General features: G+C 46.5%; 1 protein-coding gene across 1 annotated transcript in view; it reads left to right on the top strand.

Moving 5' to 3' along the window:
• Positions 1-7,701, top strand: part of CBX7 (chromobox 7) — a gene marked incomplete at its 5' end in the record, with an annotated part of 8,060 nt that extends 359 nt beyond the window's left edge. Inside the window, 4 exons of the mRNA XM_010175440.1 lie at positions 3,764-3,829; positions 4,356-4,422; positions 5,044-5,383; positions 7,437-7,701. Coding sequence (XP_010173742.1) covers positions 3,764-3,829; positions 4,356-4,422; positions 5,044-5,383; positions 7,437-7,585 — 622 coding nt within the window. The remainder of the gene's footprint in view (positions 1-3,763; positions 3,830-4,355; positions 4,423-5,043; positions 5,384-7,436) is intronic.
• Positions 7,702-15,962: the final 8,261 nt, after the last annotated feature.

The raw sequence follows: 15,962 nt of genomic DNA, 5'->3' as shown, positions 1-15,962 counted from the left end.
GCAGGGAACCCTGATTCTTCTGAACTTGGAACGGTGCCTGCTTTTCTGAGTCAGCACCAAGAGGACCCCGCTTTATTTTTAAGGTTGTGTGGAGACTTTTAAAGTAGAAAACAAGTTGATGGTCCTCTTTCATTGTCCTAACTGCTTCTCCTCTGCAATTCACAAATGGAAAGGGGCAATGTTTCAGTTTTATTGATTGTAGCCAAATGCAGATGATCTTTGTCCCTTGAAAATTACCACCATGCCTTTGTTTCCTTGTCGAAACCTTCTGTTATTTTGAGTGCCTTTTCTCCTTTTGCTTTCGTTGCTATGTTGAAAAAAAAAAAAAAAACAAACCAAAAAAACCTGCAGCATTGCTGTGCACTGTTTACAGATACTTCTCTTATTAAAATGCAGCTCCCGCTGAAGAAGAGTGATTGCTCTGTGCCTAAACAGTCAGTAAAATGCTTTGAGATTAAAAGATTAGGTCACTGGAGAATATTACTGTTAGCCAGCAGTCTAGCTAGCTGGCCAGCCCATATGGGGACCTGTCTTTGCTTTTCTATTTGTAACTGTGTGTGTACATACACAATGTGTGTGGGTGTAACTACATCACACATGCAGCGGCACTGCATGTTGCTACACAGAGCGGGCTGCTTTTACTGGTTCATCCTTGCAGTTGGAAAGCGAGGGCCCGCTAGGACGGTCCTGACAGGTTGAACCTGGTGTCCAAGAAGTTGAAATGTGTTCCTGCATGCCTAATCCTTGTGCCTAATCCTTGTGCTTATAGGGCATGTGTGAATATAAGCAGCTTCCTCTCTCTGGTGGTGGTGGGAAAGGGTGACTTTGTTCTTGACTGTAAGGTCGGCTGTCAAAGTGTCACCTTGTGCACTTGTTGAGCACCAGTTGCCATATAGCGTAGATCAGTTCTTAGACTGCTTCAGCCTCCGAAGTAGCCAAGCCTAATTTAATTGCTGGTAGAGGCTGGGAAATATATTTGTAGTCTGCAAAGCACCATCTCCTTTTTGGCCAGCATACTGATGTTTATCCCGTTCTCCTTTAAACAAACATATTAAAGTCCTTCTTTTGTAAAGTCATTTGCCAAGAAGGTGGGCTGGGGCATGGCGTCATGTTTCCTTGGACAGAGCAGCCCTTATTCTTACTGCTGCCTTTCCTTGCTTTGCACCCTGGAACTCTGGAGGAGCCAGAAACTCTCCTTTGGGAATTAAAAGCACAGACTTCTGCCCACGGAGCAAGGGGATGTCAGGGTTCCCTTTTTTTGATGCTGTGACATGTCCAAACACCTTCCCTCTTCCCCCAGACTCCAAATCTGAAGAGCACTGATTTATTTATTATTTTTCCCCCTCCTCCATTTTAACTGTTCACTCATTGGTTTCAGATGCTTAAAACCAAGATGCTTTGAGCATTGAAGTCGCTTTCATCCTGCTAGCAGTCTCTGTGTTCCTTGTTTCTAACCATACACCTGCCTGTGATGGCATGCAGCACCACAAGCTGTTCGCTTCCAACATACTCCGTCTCCTCATCCCACATTGTGTTTCTTTTCATTCCTCTCCTCAGCACTGTTGCATTGCTCTTTGTAATCTCTATCAGTTATCCCATCATTCCTGTTGGAGGCTTCATGGAAGGCAGTAAGGATAGGTTGGTAGTTAGCTGTGTTGCTGTGTAATTGATATTTCACTTTTTTTTCCTTTCTAATAAAAAATGCTTGTTAATGGCGTGCACCTCAGATTTCTGGATTGTACTGCTGGAGTCAGGGAATGGAGGAGTTACAATCTGATTCTAGCTACAAGCTTGTTTACAACTTGTGTTGGAGTTAGGAGGGGAGGGAGAAGAGGAGGAGTAGAAGGAGGGGGAAGGAAGATCATATGATCTATGTTTTCCAGAGTGGCTGCTCTCTGCAGTTCTGCTGCAGCCTGGGCTGTGTGTACTCGTATATATAGCTCTGTGTGCGTGTGTGCGCGCGCCTGTGGCAAACTGAACCATGGGTTGTTTTTTTTTTTATATGCAGTGTTTTGACACTGCAGCGAAGCCAGAAACTGAGCTGCAGAGAAAAAGGCAACACCCACCAGGGTTTTTTTTAAAGCAAATCCCCTTTCTTCTTCTGCCCATGAAAATCAGTCTAATGTCTTTTTTCCCCCCTTGTGTTATTATTTTTCTTAAATTTGTAGAATGAGTGCCAGAACCCCTGCGGCTGGGAGGAAACCTTCCTCTGTTTAAACAGCATTTTGGCTTTGACAGCTCACAGTCAGGTTGCTGCAGGAGGCTTCAGCAAAGGAGGGAGGGATCAGCTGGTTATGAAGACATGTCTGTTCTTAACTCTCTGATGTGCAGTGCACCTTGGGATATCCAAATTTCATATTTTTGTTTCTCCATTTTGTCAAAGAATTGTACTTTAATTTCTAGAACCGTTCTCTAGGTAGGAATGCTCCTACATTTCAGTACCTTTCTTCTACCTAATGGAGAGATGAAAGGGAAAACCATTCCCAAACTACCTGCCCTGTGTACATATATGCATGTATCACATGCCCTCGTGCAGTCTGTGCTTCATCCAGAAATGTAAAAATCCTAAAATGCTTTCCCCCTCTTTAAAGGCACTGATGCACATGCACCCTTCCTCACCTGCATGTGGCTTCTCTCTGGCCCTCCTCCCCAGGGGGTGGGAGGGGCTCAGCCTCCAGGCCCCAGACCTCACATTACAGGAAAATTAATGTTCTGTGTCATTTGAGGTTTCAGATTTGCTTTCTTGTCTTTGGGTTTGCATGGTAGAGACATGCTACCCACCTTTTCTGGGCAAACACGGCCCCAGAGAAGCAAACAATGCCACGAGGACCACCTTGTGATCCTTTAATCTTCCACAGTTTTTGGCTGCTTCTCCCTGGTATTGAGTGTAGCTGTGCTCTTTGGGAACCATTTTTGATGTTGCCTCCTGGGTGGGTTCAGTCCTTTCCTGAGTATCTGACTCCTGTCACAGCCATCTGGCAATCGAGGAGGAAGATGGGACAGTGAGTGACACAGGGCACTTCTGGAGCATCAAGCTTATTTTGAGTAGCTTTGGTAGCCCTGACCACAGTGCAGGTGGGTTCCTCCTGCGCTGGTATAGAAATACTGGTGACCTCTGCTAGAGAGAAATAACCTGCAGGGGGTGTTGAGCGAGAGGAGGAATAGTTGGAAAGTCGCCATCAACCTGCCTCAGGGCCCAGGTCTAAACATGTTTAGTTGAGTAGCATCAGTGGAGAAAAATTAAACTCTTCTTAAATGAATATTTTCAGCTCCAGTGATTTGAGGTAATTAATAATGCAAGTGAGAAAGCATATTTACTCTTTGAGCACTGTTAATTTAGAGAGACCTATTTTTCAGAAGGCTGTATCAGATCACGTCTCATTGCTCCATGGGGTTTGTTAAGGGATTTGAGGGAGTGCTGCAGATGAGACCTATTTAGGCATTGACTTAAAATCAGCTTGCAAGTGTCTGCACAGGCTTTGCAAACAGTGTGGAGGGGGCCCCGGGGGGGAAAGCCTTGTCTGTTCTCCTGCAAAGAGCTGCTTAATGCTTGGTCCTGACTGTTTTGGGAAGGGGAGGTGGTATCTGCAGGAAGTTGGGGAGGGAATGGCTGGGATTCCTCAGGGCTCTTGCAGCGTTGTGGCGGGCTTCACTGACCCTTGTGAAGCTGGTATCCAGGGCTGCAGCACACTGGTAGCAGGCCTGCAGAGAGAATGTTTCATTAAAGTATTGTTTACTTTATATTCCTTATGTTTTTCTTCAGATACAGCACATGGGAGCCAGAGGATCATATCTTGGACCCTCGCCTGGTAGTGGCTTATGAAGAAAAGTAAGGGCGCATGTTCTTTCTCTCCCTGGACACAGGGAAAGGAAATAGTGTCTTTATTTCGTAGTGTGCATAAAGTGCCCCTGTTGTCCCCGCTTCAGTCAGAGATGAAATGTATAGCAATGAATCCTGCTTAGTCTCTGTACCCTGGTGTTGGCTGAGGCAGACAAGACAGGGTTAAAGCAGCTCTGATTGGCACTGTTCAGGAAATGAGGCCAAGAACAAGCAGCGTTGAGCCAAAGAGCAATCAGTCTCGGGTTTTAATCAGGTCCAGGGCTGGACTGGAGGGATGTGGGGTGGTAAGTTCCTCTAACCCATCCATGATTGGCTGAGTAAGAGAAATTCCCTTATTGCAAGGCTTTCACTCCTACAAGAAGCAATTCTGGGATGTTTTCCAAGTCCACACTGGTCACCATTGGGTTTTAATGAAGGAAATAAGGGAGCTATGCTGCAAAAGGTAGAAGTCTCAACCGGGCTTTGTGCTGTGTGGTATTTAGTACTCGGTTTGATTTATGTTTCTCTTTCACAGGGAAGAGAGAGACCGTGCATCGGGGTACAGGAAAAGAGGCCCCAAACCAAAGCGCCTCCTACTGCAGGTAGCCTCTTGCTCTTCTGTGTATTTCTAACTCGTTAGCTGCTGTGATGCTCCTCTGCTCACAGGTGGAAACTTTGTCTGCTGTTGCATGGACAAAATTGGAGGTAACAAGCTAACACAGCAACAGTAAATTAGTGGGTAGGCTGATAGTTTTAACCTGTTAGCTGAAGAGCCAGCTAGCTAACTTGTCTTTAAAAAAGCAAAACAAAAAGAAAAGAAAAAAAAACCCAAACAAACCAAGAACAGCTCTTGCTTTCTGAACTTGGATTTTATAAACTTTGGGCTTAGGTGGTTGCAGCTTACCTGGTTTGCCTCCTCTTTTAAATTCACATTGGGCTTGGACCAACATCATGGTAAAGGTAGCCACTGGTTGGAAGTGGACTTCCAGCACACTTTGACTGTTGCCAAACAAAGCAGCCAATCCTAGGCAACACATTTAGGAAGTGCTTAGATGGCAGTTGAAGAGTTGAGAGAAACAGTGTTGTAGAAGCAGCACAATTCATCCTAGCTCATTTAGAAGTTCAGGGACTGAACAAAGAATAGTTTCCTGGCTCCCAAGTGGGAGCCCTGGCTGTCTTACCAGGTTTCTGCTCTGACCCTTGCTGCATTGATGTCTTGGCAGCGGCTGTATGGCATGGACTTGAGGAGTGCCCACAAGGGAAAGGAGAAGCTCTGTTTCTCTCTTGCACGGAGGTTTGGAGGAGGAGACAGTAGCCTGCCAGGGGCCAAGCCAGGGCAGGCAGAGTTCTCAGAGAAGACTGGGGGAGCAGTCCTGCCATTCTCTCTCCGGAAGCAACGCAAAAACCAGAAGTACCTGCGACTGTCAAGGAAGAAGTTCCCTCGCATGGCAAGCCTGGAGAGCCGAAACTGCAGGCATGAGTTCTTCCTGAATGATGCAGTAGGCCTGGAGGACAGGCAGGGCCCTGAGGACTGGGAGACCATGCAACACACCAGCAAAGAAGGTAAGGCCAGACACTCCTTGGCTGTGAAGATTTGGGGCATGTGAAGGATGGTCTGCATGCTTCCTCCTTGCTTGTCTCATCCTGGGGTTGTGGTTTAGGTCAGGTCCTCAGAGCAGCACTTGCTGGCTCACATTGTGGCCTTTTTGTCTGCAAGTTCCTTTCCTGTTTGGATGAATTCCACATCTTAATCTGCTTTTTTGTTGCTGCTGCCTCTCTGTAATCTTGTATCACTGATGCCAGTGTTAGAAAATGTGTGGAAGATACTGCAAGTTACTCCCCTCTTCTAGTTTCCTCCCAGCAGAGGTGACATGCAGGTGTGACAGTGATGAACTCTGCCTCTGACCCCACACCCCATGTGTTCAGCCTGCGCCTCTGCTAAAAGGAGCCTGGCTGGCAGTGGACAAGGTTGGGCACCAGCACTCCCCTCATAGTGCTGCTCTGAGGAGCTTAGAGGAATGCCACTAGGAACCCACAGGATGTTCCTCTGTCCCCTCCTTCCCTTCCCTTTCCTCCCTACCCCCCTCATTCTCTCTAAAGTCTCTTGCTATAGAGCCGTGAGAGAGAGAACTCTCATGAGGGGTGAGATGGTAACTCCTGCCTGATCCCACTGAGTACGCATCATGAGCGTAGGCACAGGTGATGTCCAGGCACATCTGGCATTTTGGGGAGGGATACCAGCATCTTGTGCAGGAGGGCTGTGGGATGTGTGTGTTGCTCCAAGTTACCAGGGAAACTCTCTCCCTGCACACAGCTTCTGAAGGCGTAGCTTTCCTGAGGAGTGGAAAACCGGGGCTTGTGCTGCTTGTAGTAGCTGAGGGAATCCTGTTACTCCTTGCGAGGAGTAGCTGTTAGCCAGGCTGGATTAGGCAGGATTTTGGGGAGAGGGCTGTGTTCTGAGAATCAACGCTATCCCTCCTTTCTGAGAGGGACCCAAACAGTGCTCAAAATCCAGGGAGGCAGCAATGCAGGTAGCACAGAGGAAACCAGTGTTGCATCCTGGCAATGGGCAGATGTGTGGGGCTTTTCCCTCCATAGGAGCACTGAGCTTTAAAGCACTTGGGGATCAGAAGAGTGAATGACACTACAAAAATCTGGAACTGTTCTTGTTCTCCCCTTGCCACACGCCTGCAGGGAATTCCAGTTATTGTTAAGGGGGACTGGACTCTTTCTGAGGTGAAAGTAGGCACCCCAGGTACTTGAGATAGAGGCCAGGAAGGACACCCTTAAGGGGGCCCTTGTTCCTTGCCCAGGTTGGGACAACAAGACGTATAGTACAGGTAGGGTGACAGGGAGAGGGTGTGTTTTCCTTCCACTCTCTGTATATCTTTGTGGCTGTCTCTGGGGCTGAGGGGAAGCAAGGCAGAGGGACTGATAGTTATTCTTAGAGTGAGAAAATGCAGGGATGCTTGGGTTTCTTGTATGGAGCTATCAGGGAGCAAGGGAAGGATATGAGAAGGGGAGAGCAGCCTCCCCATGAACCAGTATTGATGGATTTTTGAGAGTATCACACCCAGGCTGTGTTGCAGGTGCGGTGCAATGGACCCTCCATTTCGGATCCCTTTGACTCCTGTAGGAGTGTCTGAAGAGCATGTGTACAAGTTTGTGATTTTTTGACTTTTCAGCAGGGTAGGGCATTTACAAGCAGGGGAGCTCACACCTGGGTGCGTGTGCTTTGCTGACACAGAGCCAAATTAGGGGATGAGAGGTATCAGGGAATTGTGGGTGGATAAATGAGCTAGGTGGTGTTACGGGGTCTTTTGACCTCTGTGTAGGCTGCTCCAGTGCTGGTGTGTGTCTGGACACCTTTGCTACTCTTTCCTTTTCCTATTATATCCTGCAGTGATCCTCCATTTCCCCTTAGCCTCTGAGGGGAGGGCTTGCCCATGCTCTTCCTTGCCTTGTACGTGCAGACTCAGTTACAGACTGATTTCACCCACCATTTGTCAGAAAGGAGACCCCTTTTCCATCCTTCCCTCTCTTCTTCCTCCTTCCTTCTCCCTCACCCTCTCTCTTTCTCTCACTAACATGCTCTCATCTGCCTCTCCTTCTGCAGCAGATGTGGATGGCAGTCTCCCTTGGATTCCCACTGTGCCCCCCAGCGAAGTGACAGTGACGGACATCACGGCCAACTCCATTACCGTCACTTTCAGAGAAGCACAAGTGGCTGAGGGCTTCTTCCGAGACCGGAGTGCGCAGTTCTGAATCTCTGTTTTCAGTGGTCCCCAAAACCAGTGCTTTTAGGGTGGGGCTAGGGAAGGATTATTTTATCCCTTAAGAAAAAAAAAAAAAAAATCCAAAATGTCTCCTCTTAAAATGTTTACAGAGACCTTCACTTTTTTTTTTTTTCTCTTCTCCTTTTTCCCCTTTCAGATACGCAAAAAAGGGCAGTGTAAGGGGTGTGTGTTTGTCATGCTTTGTCCATCTGAAAAACTGACAACCCTTTCCCTGGCAAAGACTCCTCTCCTAGATGTGAAAGCAGCAAGCTGAACAATTCGCCTTTTATCCTGTCAAGTGTTGGCAGCTGCATTTGTGGGGAGAGGGCATGTGGAGGTGGAAAGAGAGCTGGATCTCTAGCCTGCTGCCTTGTTCTGCAATTGATAGCCCTTGGATAAAGATACTTCTCTGTGCATTGCTCTTCCCACCTTCCTCCTCCCTCTCTTCCTGCAGCAGTGAGAGCCAGTGGATCCTGTGTAGATAACTCCCCCCGTTAAGACTTTCTCTCCAGTGCTGTTTTCCCTGTGGCCTGCTGTCAGGACTTCAGAACCATATTTGCCTGTCTGCGGTAAGTCAGTCTTTGCAGCAGGGGTCCATATAGACAGCAGAGGCTTCTCCCTTTGATTGTTGATCATGCGGAAAGACTGAAATGCATCTATGAAATCTACACTGGCGACATAAATTCAATTTGCCCTCATTAAAAGCTCAGAAACCCAGTGCAGTCGAGACAGACCATTCTGTATATGCTAAACGGGATTTCCAGGCTCGTCTCTGCTGTGTGAGGAATGCGTTATGGAAAGTGGGGTGTTCTTACCCTTTGCCAAATTCAGTATTAACAACAAATGCTGCCCTGAATCTCTTGTAATAAGCTGGTTGAAAACTGACTCCTCTCCCCCGGGAAGAGGGGCTAATAGGACAACCAAAGCATTGCCTGGCACTGCAGAGATACTGGCATAGGCCCAGGACCCAGCAATTGGACAATACTGAGCTAGAAATGGACCTTGATTAGCAGCAAATTCTGTTCTTGGATCCCATTGAGAGATCCAAGGTAAACAACATGTGGGGAAGGCATGTATTAGATTTGAGGAGGGGAAAATATTCTTAATTCTTAGCAATGAGAATTATTGGATTGTACTGCCTGAGTAATATTCTTCCGTGACTCCAGACTCCTCACAGTATCTGTGATCCTCTACTACTTTACTGATGGGAACTTCCCCTTGGAAGGCTTAAAAATCTTTGCCAAGGAAAGTGGTCTGCATTTCAATAGGCCCTGCCTGATCTTGCACTTAAAAATGCCTTGTGTTGGACTGCCTGTGACACTTTGAGGTTTTTGAAGAATTGCTGTATTTTGGGTTGGTAGTTTAGCATAGCATCTGTTCTTGCACTTGCATGTTCTCTTCCATTTTTTAAAAGCAAATTTTATTTAAATAATTAAAATTTTAAATATAGACCTTTTCCTATGGAAAGCAAGACAAGTAAGCTAGAGTCTAAGGCAGGAACTGCAGGACATAGTGCTGCAGGGTAACATTTTCTACTGTCATGATTACTGTCCTTAAATCCTTTGTTTCCTCTCCCCACCTCACCAGAAGCATCTCTTAGCCACTGTATTTATTCTAAGTAGAGCTACGAGCCTTCTGAGCTCTGAGGTGAAGACACCTGCGGAAATCCTCAATGTGTTCCTTTAAAGGGCTTGGATACTGTCTTGGCAGAATTTGGGAGCTCTGGGGCTTCTGGTCCTCCAAACATCTACTTTTTGCAAAATGTTTGGACTGCCTCTATGTTTTTTATTAGAAGCAGGTTTTACCTCAGATAAGATATGTCAGCTCAGTGTAGACTTAGGATTTCCCCTTCCATCTCAGAGCTGTTTGAGCAGGCCTGTCTTACACTGTGTCACAGCAGTTTCAGGACCACTGGGGAGATCTTGAATTTCTGGACTAACCTTTCGTCTCCTAAAGAAGTGACATGGGAGTTTTATTATGGAGAAATCTGAGAGGCTGAGAAGTGGAAGTTGGGTCGGAATTATGTGATGGGAGGAAGAGTGAGTGGGAAAGAATCTTGCAATAGCGAGCAAGGGCAAATTGATGAGGTAAGTGTACAGGCTCAGGATGTTTGTTGAACATGGGTGTCCAGAGCAAGGCTCCCGTATGTGGAGTTGTGCCCTCTCTTGCAGGATGTGGGATCAGACAGTGTTGTACTTGTCACCCCTCCACACACCTCCTTTTCCTGACACCTGCCAAATGTGCTGAATTCCTGTATCTCTCTCTGTTGTGACCAGTGGACATGCCACATGGCTGAGTCCACTCTTGAGGATTGTAGCAGGTCAGGTAGTTATGGTTACAGAAACATAAAATTTTAGCTTATGTTTTAAAAAGTCTTGGACTCCAGCTCATCCTGCTAAATCTTCATGGCATTTATAGGCCCTGTTTTCTTTATTCTAGTGCAGCTACTGCCACCTTTGTCTTGTCTTTATCTCAGTGTACAGATACACCAAAAAAGCTTCCCACTTACTAAGGTTCCTGGCTTTGGCTGACACTGGAAGCAATACTAATCCTGCAGCAGCAAAGAGCCTGTCCTAATAAGCTGGATTTCCACCCTCTGCTTTTCTGTCCACTCACCAGCTGAGACTCCTCAGCATTTGTTTTGGCATTTCTCTTTAAACATCATTTCTTCCTCTTGCAGTGGAGTTTTCAAAGACCTGTGCTGATCTTTCAGAGAGGATCCACCCACAGCTTCATATCTTAATCATTTTTTGGATCAGGCTAACTTGTGTTCTGCTGGTGACTAATCATCTCGCTACACAAAGTGTTGAACAAAATACCTGGCTACCGTGCCACTTTGTGTACAGGTCAATGAGGAGTTAACCCTTATCAGGTTAAGATGCAACAAGATGCATATGTGTGGGTTTGCTTAGTGTGTGTGAGGAGGAGTTTGTGGTAGGAAACTAAGCAGTTACTGTGTTGGGGTGGACTTTTTTTTTTATATTCATGAATTCTTGCTTATCTTAAAGATCTTTTTGAGACAAATTTTCTCTTGGTCTTTTTAAAATGTGGCTCTGTTCCAATATTGTCTGGTGATATATTGTTGTGAACTTCCTTGGTAGAGCTGGCCTTCAGGGACTTTAAAATTAGCTTTATTCCACTTGTGCAGGTGTAGAGTTGTATGAGGGATTTACTTGTGATGGCAAGACAGGTTTGTCAGGGTTTACTTGTCACTTCTGGCCAATACTGTCCATCCTCCAGTTCAACCCAAAATCTGAAAATTGAATTGGGACCTCTTGGGCTAATATATCCTGAAAATCAGAAGCTGCTCTCAGAGCTTCCTTAAGCATTCCATTTGATTAGAAGAGCCAGAATAGCATCCAGCTGAAGCTGAGTTTAATAATTCTATTTGAAGCACAAGCTGAGAATAGAAATGGGCTAAATCTCCCATACCTCGTTTCGCCCCATGGCTGTAAACAAGAAAAACAAACTTAAGCCAGTGGAAATTACTGAACTGAACGCAAGAAACAAACTTCTCTAAGAAGAACTGTTCTAATAGTCATTCTTAGAACTGTTCCAATGTGAGAATTTACCAGCTGCTTTTGGGGGACAGAAGTTTTTATTTCATAGATCTTCTCACAGTGAACTTGCTGTATATATGATAGAACTGAGGGGCTTTAGGAGATTGGAAAGCCTTTGTTGTTAAACACTGGTTTTTGGGGTTGTTGTTTTTTTTTAAATAAAAGGACTGCCTCTGTTCCTGGCTGGTTATAAACTACATGTTACTGCTCTGATATATAAATGATGCCTTGGAACAGCAAGTTTTAACACATAAATAGTGGCATTAAGTATCCTTGGTAGTTCCTGCATGCTCCTTAGTGTCTTGCATTTGCTTGGGGGCCCTTCTGCTTGTGAAGTCAGGCTGAGGTGGTTTGGTGTTTTTAGTTTTGGGGTTTTTTTTTCTTTTTCAGGCAAGGCCAGGATATTATTGTAAGAACACCCAAAAGCAGTGCCATTTGCCAAAATAAGCCCAAATTTGTTAGTGAATTGACCCTTGCTTATGTTGGAGCCTCAGACAGAAAGAAGCTTATTGAGAAATGAATGGCTTTTTTTTGTTGTTGTTAGTATTGTGAAACTGTCCAGAATTGTTCTTCTGGTGTTTTGTGACTGAATGTATAAAATTGTTTAGTCACCTCACAGAGGGCCCTTGGCCCCAGGACTGTTTCCTGCTGTATGCCAGCTAGTGCTGTTTGATGGTTTCACTGGAACAGAGAGGCCTCACGCAGGTCAAAAACCAGGCAGGGTAGCTCATGCAAGACCCTCAGTGGTAGCCACAACAGAGCCTGGGGCGCAGAAGACAGCGGTGAGGGCTGTCAGCCACATCCATGTATTTGAGCAAAACTAAATCTACCACCACCACTCCACCCCTTCCTCTCCTCCTGAGCTTCAAGTTTGTGCTTTCTGAAGTAGGGAAAGTGCAAAAAACTCCTTTTCTAAAGCTAACTGGTATCTACTCATCTTCGGTTCCTCCCTTGCTTACCTGCAGACTGGGAAGAAGAGAGCAGTGGGTCTTTCTAGGAAAATAGTTGGGGCAGCTGCTTGTCAGGGAAGGAGTTGCCTTGGAGTTGCTCTTGCTAGGCAGTTGAGGACAGGCCTTTGGCGAGCTGGCAGGTGAGAGAGAAGGCATGTTAGAAGTGCCAGGAACTTGTAGTGAAGCTGATCCGATTCCTTGCATCAGTGGGTGGATGCTCCTCAGAGTTGTGAGTGGGCCCTGTGGAGAGGAGATGGTCAGTGCTGCATTTATGTATCTGTCTTTTACCATTTGGGAAAGCACAAGAGATGTGTACGTTAACAGCTTGCAGAGGGTAACTTCTACGTGGGAACGTATAGCATTGGCACGTACAGGTAAAGGGAACATGCTGCTTTTGCTCTGCTTGTTGTAAAACAGTTGTCCCCAAGGGCCTGGTAAACTTGTTTTGAGACAATAGCTTAATCTGATGAAGGGACCATGTTGTCCTCTGCCTGCTGAGCCTACTGTTCTCACAAAGTGTGAACCTTCTGGGAGTTGAACCACCTGGATTCCACCCAAGCAGTTGGTTAAGATGGGAAGGCCTACAAAACTAGCGCCAGGACAATTGGAAGAAGAGAGAAGTAATCAGTTGAAATTGAATTCAGACCCTTCAGATCCTTTCCTGTAAAAAGCACTTCCTGGAGCAATGACTTCTTTTTCTCTTCCAGCTCTCTTTTCCCTTGTACCCTTAATTTCTTAAAGTACAGTGGCTGAGCAGGGAGCAGGTGGGAGATGATCCCTACTTGACTGGGAGTTGTAGAGAGGAGCAGAGCTCAGTGGGAACATGTAATGGCTGATAGGGGGAGATGGATTGCTACCAGGTTGGGATGGGGTAGAAGCTTTGCTACTGAGATTGTTTCCATCTGCTGTGGGTGCTCTGCAAAGATGTTGGGGGTTCTCGTCTGAAACACAGTGTGGATGACGTCTGAGAGTGCCAATCGGATGTTGAAAGGGAAGCTTGTAAGACTGTTTGGAACCTCTGTCACAGCTTGTCTTCTTACTGAGGTAGCGGAGTTTTGACTGGAGGGGGATTTTGGAGGAGGAGGAGGTGGAAAGCCTTTTTTTTTCTTTTTTTCTTTTTTTTAAACCAGCAAATGCAGTGTCAGCACAAAGAAGCTTTTTGCAAATCTGTCAAAATGTTAAGCAGCTTTTTTTTTTTTATTTTATTTTATTTTGCTTTTAAATCTGAAGTATGTTTTGAAGCACTTTGGAAATGCAAAGCACTAGGAGTGCTAAGTACTCCTTATCGTCTGTCTAAAAGTGGCATTTGAAAAGCAAAAGATGTCTCTGTTTCAGGCCGCTGGCTGCTCCTTATCATTTTTCCAGAGCTGCCACCCAGCCCGTTGCCTCCCTTCCCTGGCCGCAGGGGGACTGCGCTCCACTGTGCCAAGAAGGAGGAGAGGAGACCTGCAGAGCCCCTTGCTTGCCTGGGCCCAGGTTGGCTTCCTCCCTCCAAACCTCCTTTGTCTAAGGAAAGGGAAAAATGAAGTTGAGTTTCAGTTTGAGTGGTCCTGGTCTGGAACTAGGACCACTTCTTCCAGCCCTGGAGACATCTTCTTAGAGTTTCCTGTCTGAAAAATTGCACCTTATGAGCTGAGTGGAGAAATGGGGAGAGGAAGGGAGGGTGAACCAGGGGCTGTCTTCAGTAGCTGCTGGATTTTTCCAGAGGCCGTTTCCTCACCTCATCTCCAACAGAACAAAAGAACTAAAATCATTTAGCTGAAGCTTTTGTTCAGCTTATCTGAATAACCTTTTGAGCAGGCTAAGATGAGAGAATCTTTTTTTCCTCACCTAGCCAGCTCCACAGCTGGGGGAGCCCCATTTCTCTCGCTGGGTTTTCAGCACCAACCTTTTCCCTCGGCGTACTGCACATCGCTTGGACTCCTTTGCACGCTGACTCATCTGATTTGGTATGCTTCCTTTCTGTTGGGAGGAGGAAGATGGGGGATGGGGTCAGTTAGAGGGGAGGGTCCCCAATTATTTTTGGTCTTGTCTCTTGAGTTGTTGCTGTTGTTCCTGTCAGCACGCTAGAGTATGAGTCTTTGCACACAGAAAGCTTCCTTTTGCACAGAATGAGCTTCTAGCTTTTGTACAGACTAATTGAATGTATTTGGGGAGGGGGGGGAAATAGGGAGTAAATCAATTCCAAACAAACCAATTGGAGTATAATGCCTTTTCTGAGCGAGTATGTGCTGTAAAAGGAGATTGTAATAGCAAAGGGAGGGCAGCCGAAGTATAATTTGACACAAAGTGTGGTTTTATTTTTGTACTGATACGGATAAGAGACTGTACAGCATCTATTTATTTAGATGATTTATGTGGTAAATGTTGCAAACAAAATTATTAAAATATTAAATATGAGAACTGACATTTACGTAATGGTCTGTTTGTCTGGTCATTTATCTCCCCTTGCTTTAATTCTACAGCTGAATTATTTTTCCGCCAGTCACTTCTGCTGGTATAAATGTGCAGCGTGGTTGGAAAAAGAATGGAAAACGTGTGTGCGTGCATGAGGAAGATCAGTACAGAAGAATCGATGAAGAATGGAGGCTGCAAAAGGCTGTTTCTGACATTACTAATTACTGTGATTTGAGGAGGTTAGTTTTTTATTAATTTTTAACCCACTGGGTAAGTTAGAACTGTACAGAGGTGACCTGTTGGTCTTTGATGGATTAGAATTTGAGGAGGAGAACGCCAGTGGCAGGGTGACTGCTGCTCTGGGTTTAGGAAGTTCTTGTTGTCCTTGCACAATGCCGTGCTGCTAGGACAGCTCTGCTGGCACTGGTTGTCGGAGAGTGCCGTTCTGCCCCACATCCTGCATCTCCTGTGGGAATGGAGAAAAGCTGAGGTGAGGCCTGGGCTCCCAAACATGCTCTGCCCTGGCTGCCAGCAGGGAAACTGCTCTCCTCCAAGCCAAAGCCTCCAGTGGGTTGGCCAGCAGGGCTTTCAAGGAGCTCCCCAGAAGCAGAGCAGCTCCTGGGTAAAGTTTAGCCCCTGATTCACTGCAGGTAACGTGGGGTTTGACGAGGAGCCCAAATCCTGGGACTGCTGATAGTCTGGAGAGAATCCCACAGTGTCATTTAGCCCACTTTGGTTTGACTCGTTCCCTCAAGGCCTGTGCCACCTTTCTGTCCCCTGCAGAGGGGGTGGCTAGCTGTTAACCAAGGTGCCTCAACAACCCCATGGGGCCATCTGAGATGGCTTCAGGAGATGTAACGTGGGGGTGAGGCCTGCATCTAAACGCAGCTATGACGTCAATCACAAAAGCACGCGGAGCAAGAGCAGAGGGGGATGGGGTGCGTTTCCGGAGCCTGTCGTGGCTCAAGGCAGCGTGGTTAGGTCTTGCCTGCATTACCAAAGCACAGTCAGCGTGCCTGCCCTGAGCCAGGGAGGCTGGATTTGAGTGATGCCATCGGAGCAGGACGCCAGCCAGCCACTTACGTTCTGGCAGCAGCTGGGGAGTCAGGTGAAGTTGTAAGAAACTGCAGTGCAGAGTTACAGGAAAGCCTGCTCCAGAGATTGTTTCTTCCTGCCCCTGCCAATGCTGCAGAGGCTGGCTGGCACTACAGCTTGTCACGGCTCGTCCTTTTGCATGCATGTGTTGGTTGGATTAAAGGTTAATCTGAATAGTACTTTCCTTTTTTTTTTTTTTTTTTTTTTTTTAATAATCTGTTGCTATGCCGCCCCTCTGATCCATGCAGTGCTGCCAGCCTGCCTTGCGCAGCTCTCCCAGTAGGATACCTGGGAACAAGGGCGCTCAGCTGTGCTGCAGGACGTGCCCCTGGGCCTTGCTGTGGCAGGGACCCCACAAAACGGG

The sequence above is a fragment of the Antrostomus carolinensis genome, unplaced genomic scaffold (assembly GCF_000700745.2).
Source record: "Antrostomus carolinensis isolate BGI_N321 unplaced genomic scaffold, ASM70074v2 scaffold22509, whole genome shotgun sequence".
In the NCBI taxonomy this organism is placed as follows: Eukaryota; Metazoa; Chordata; class Aves; order Caprimulgiformes; family Caprimulgidae; genus Antrostomus; species Antrostomus carolinensis.
This window is presented reverse-complemented; position numbering and strand designations above follow the sequence as displayed.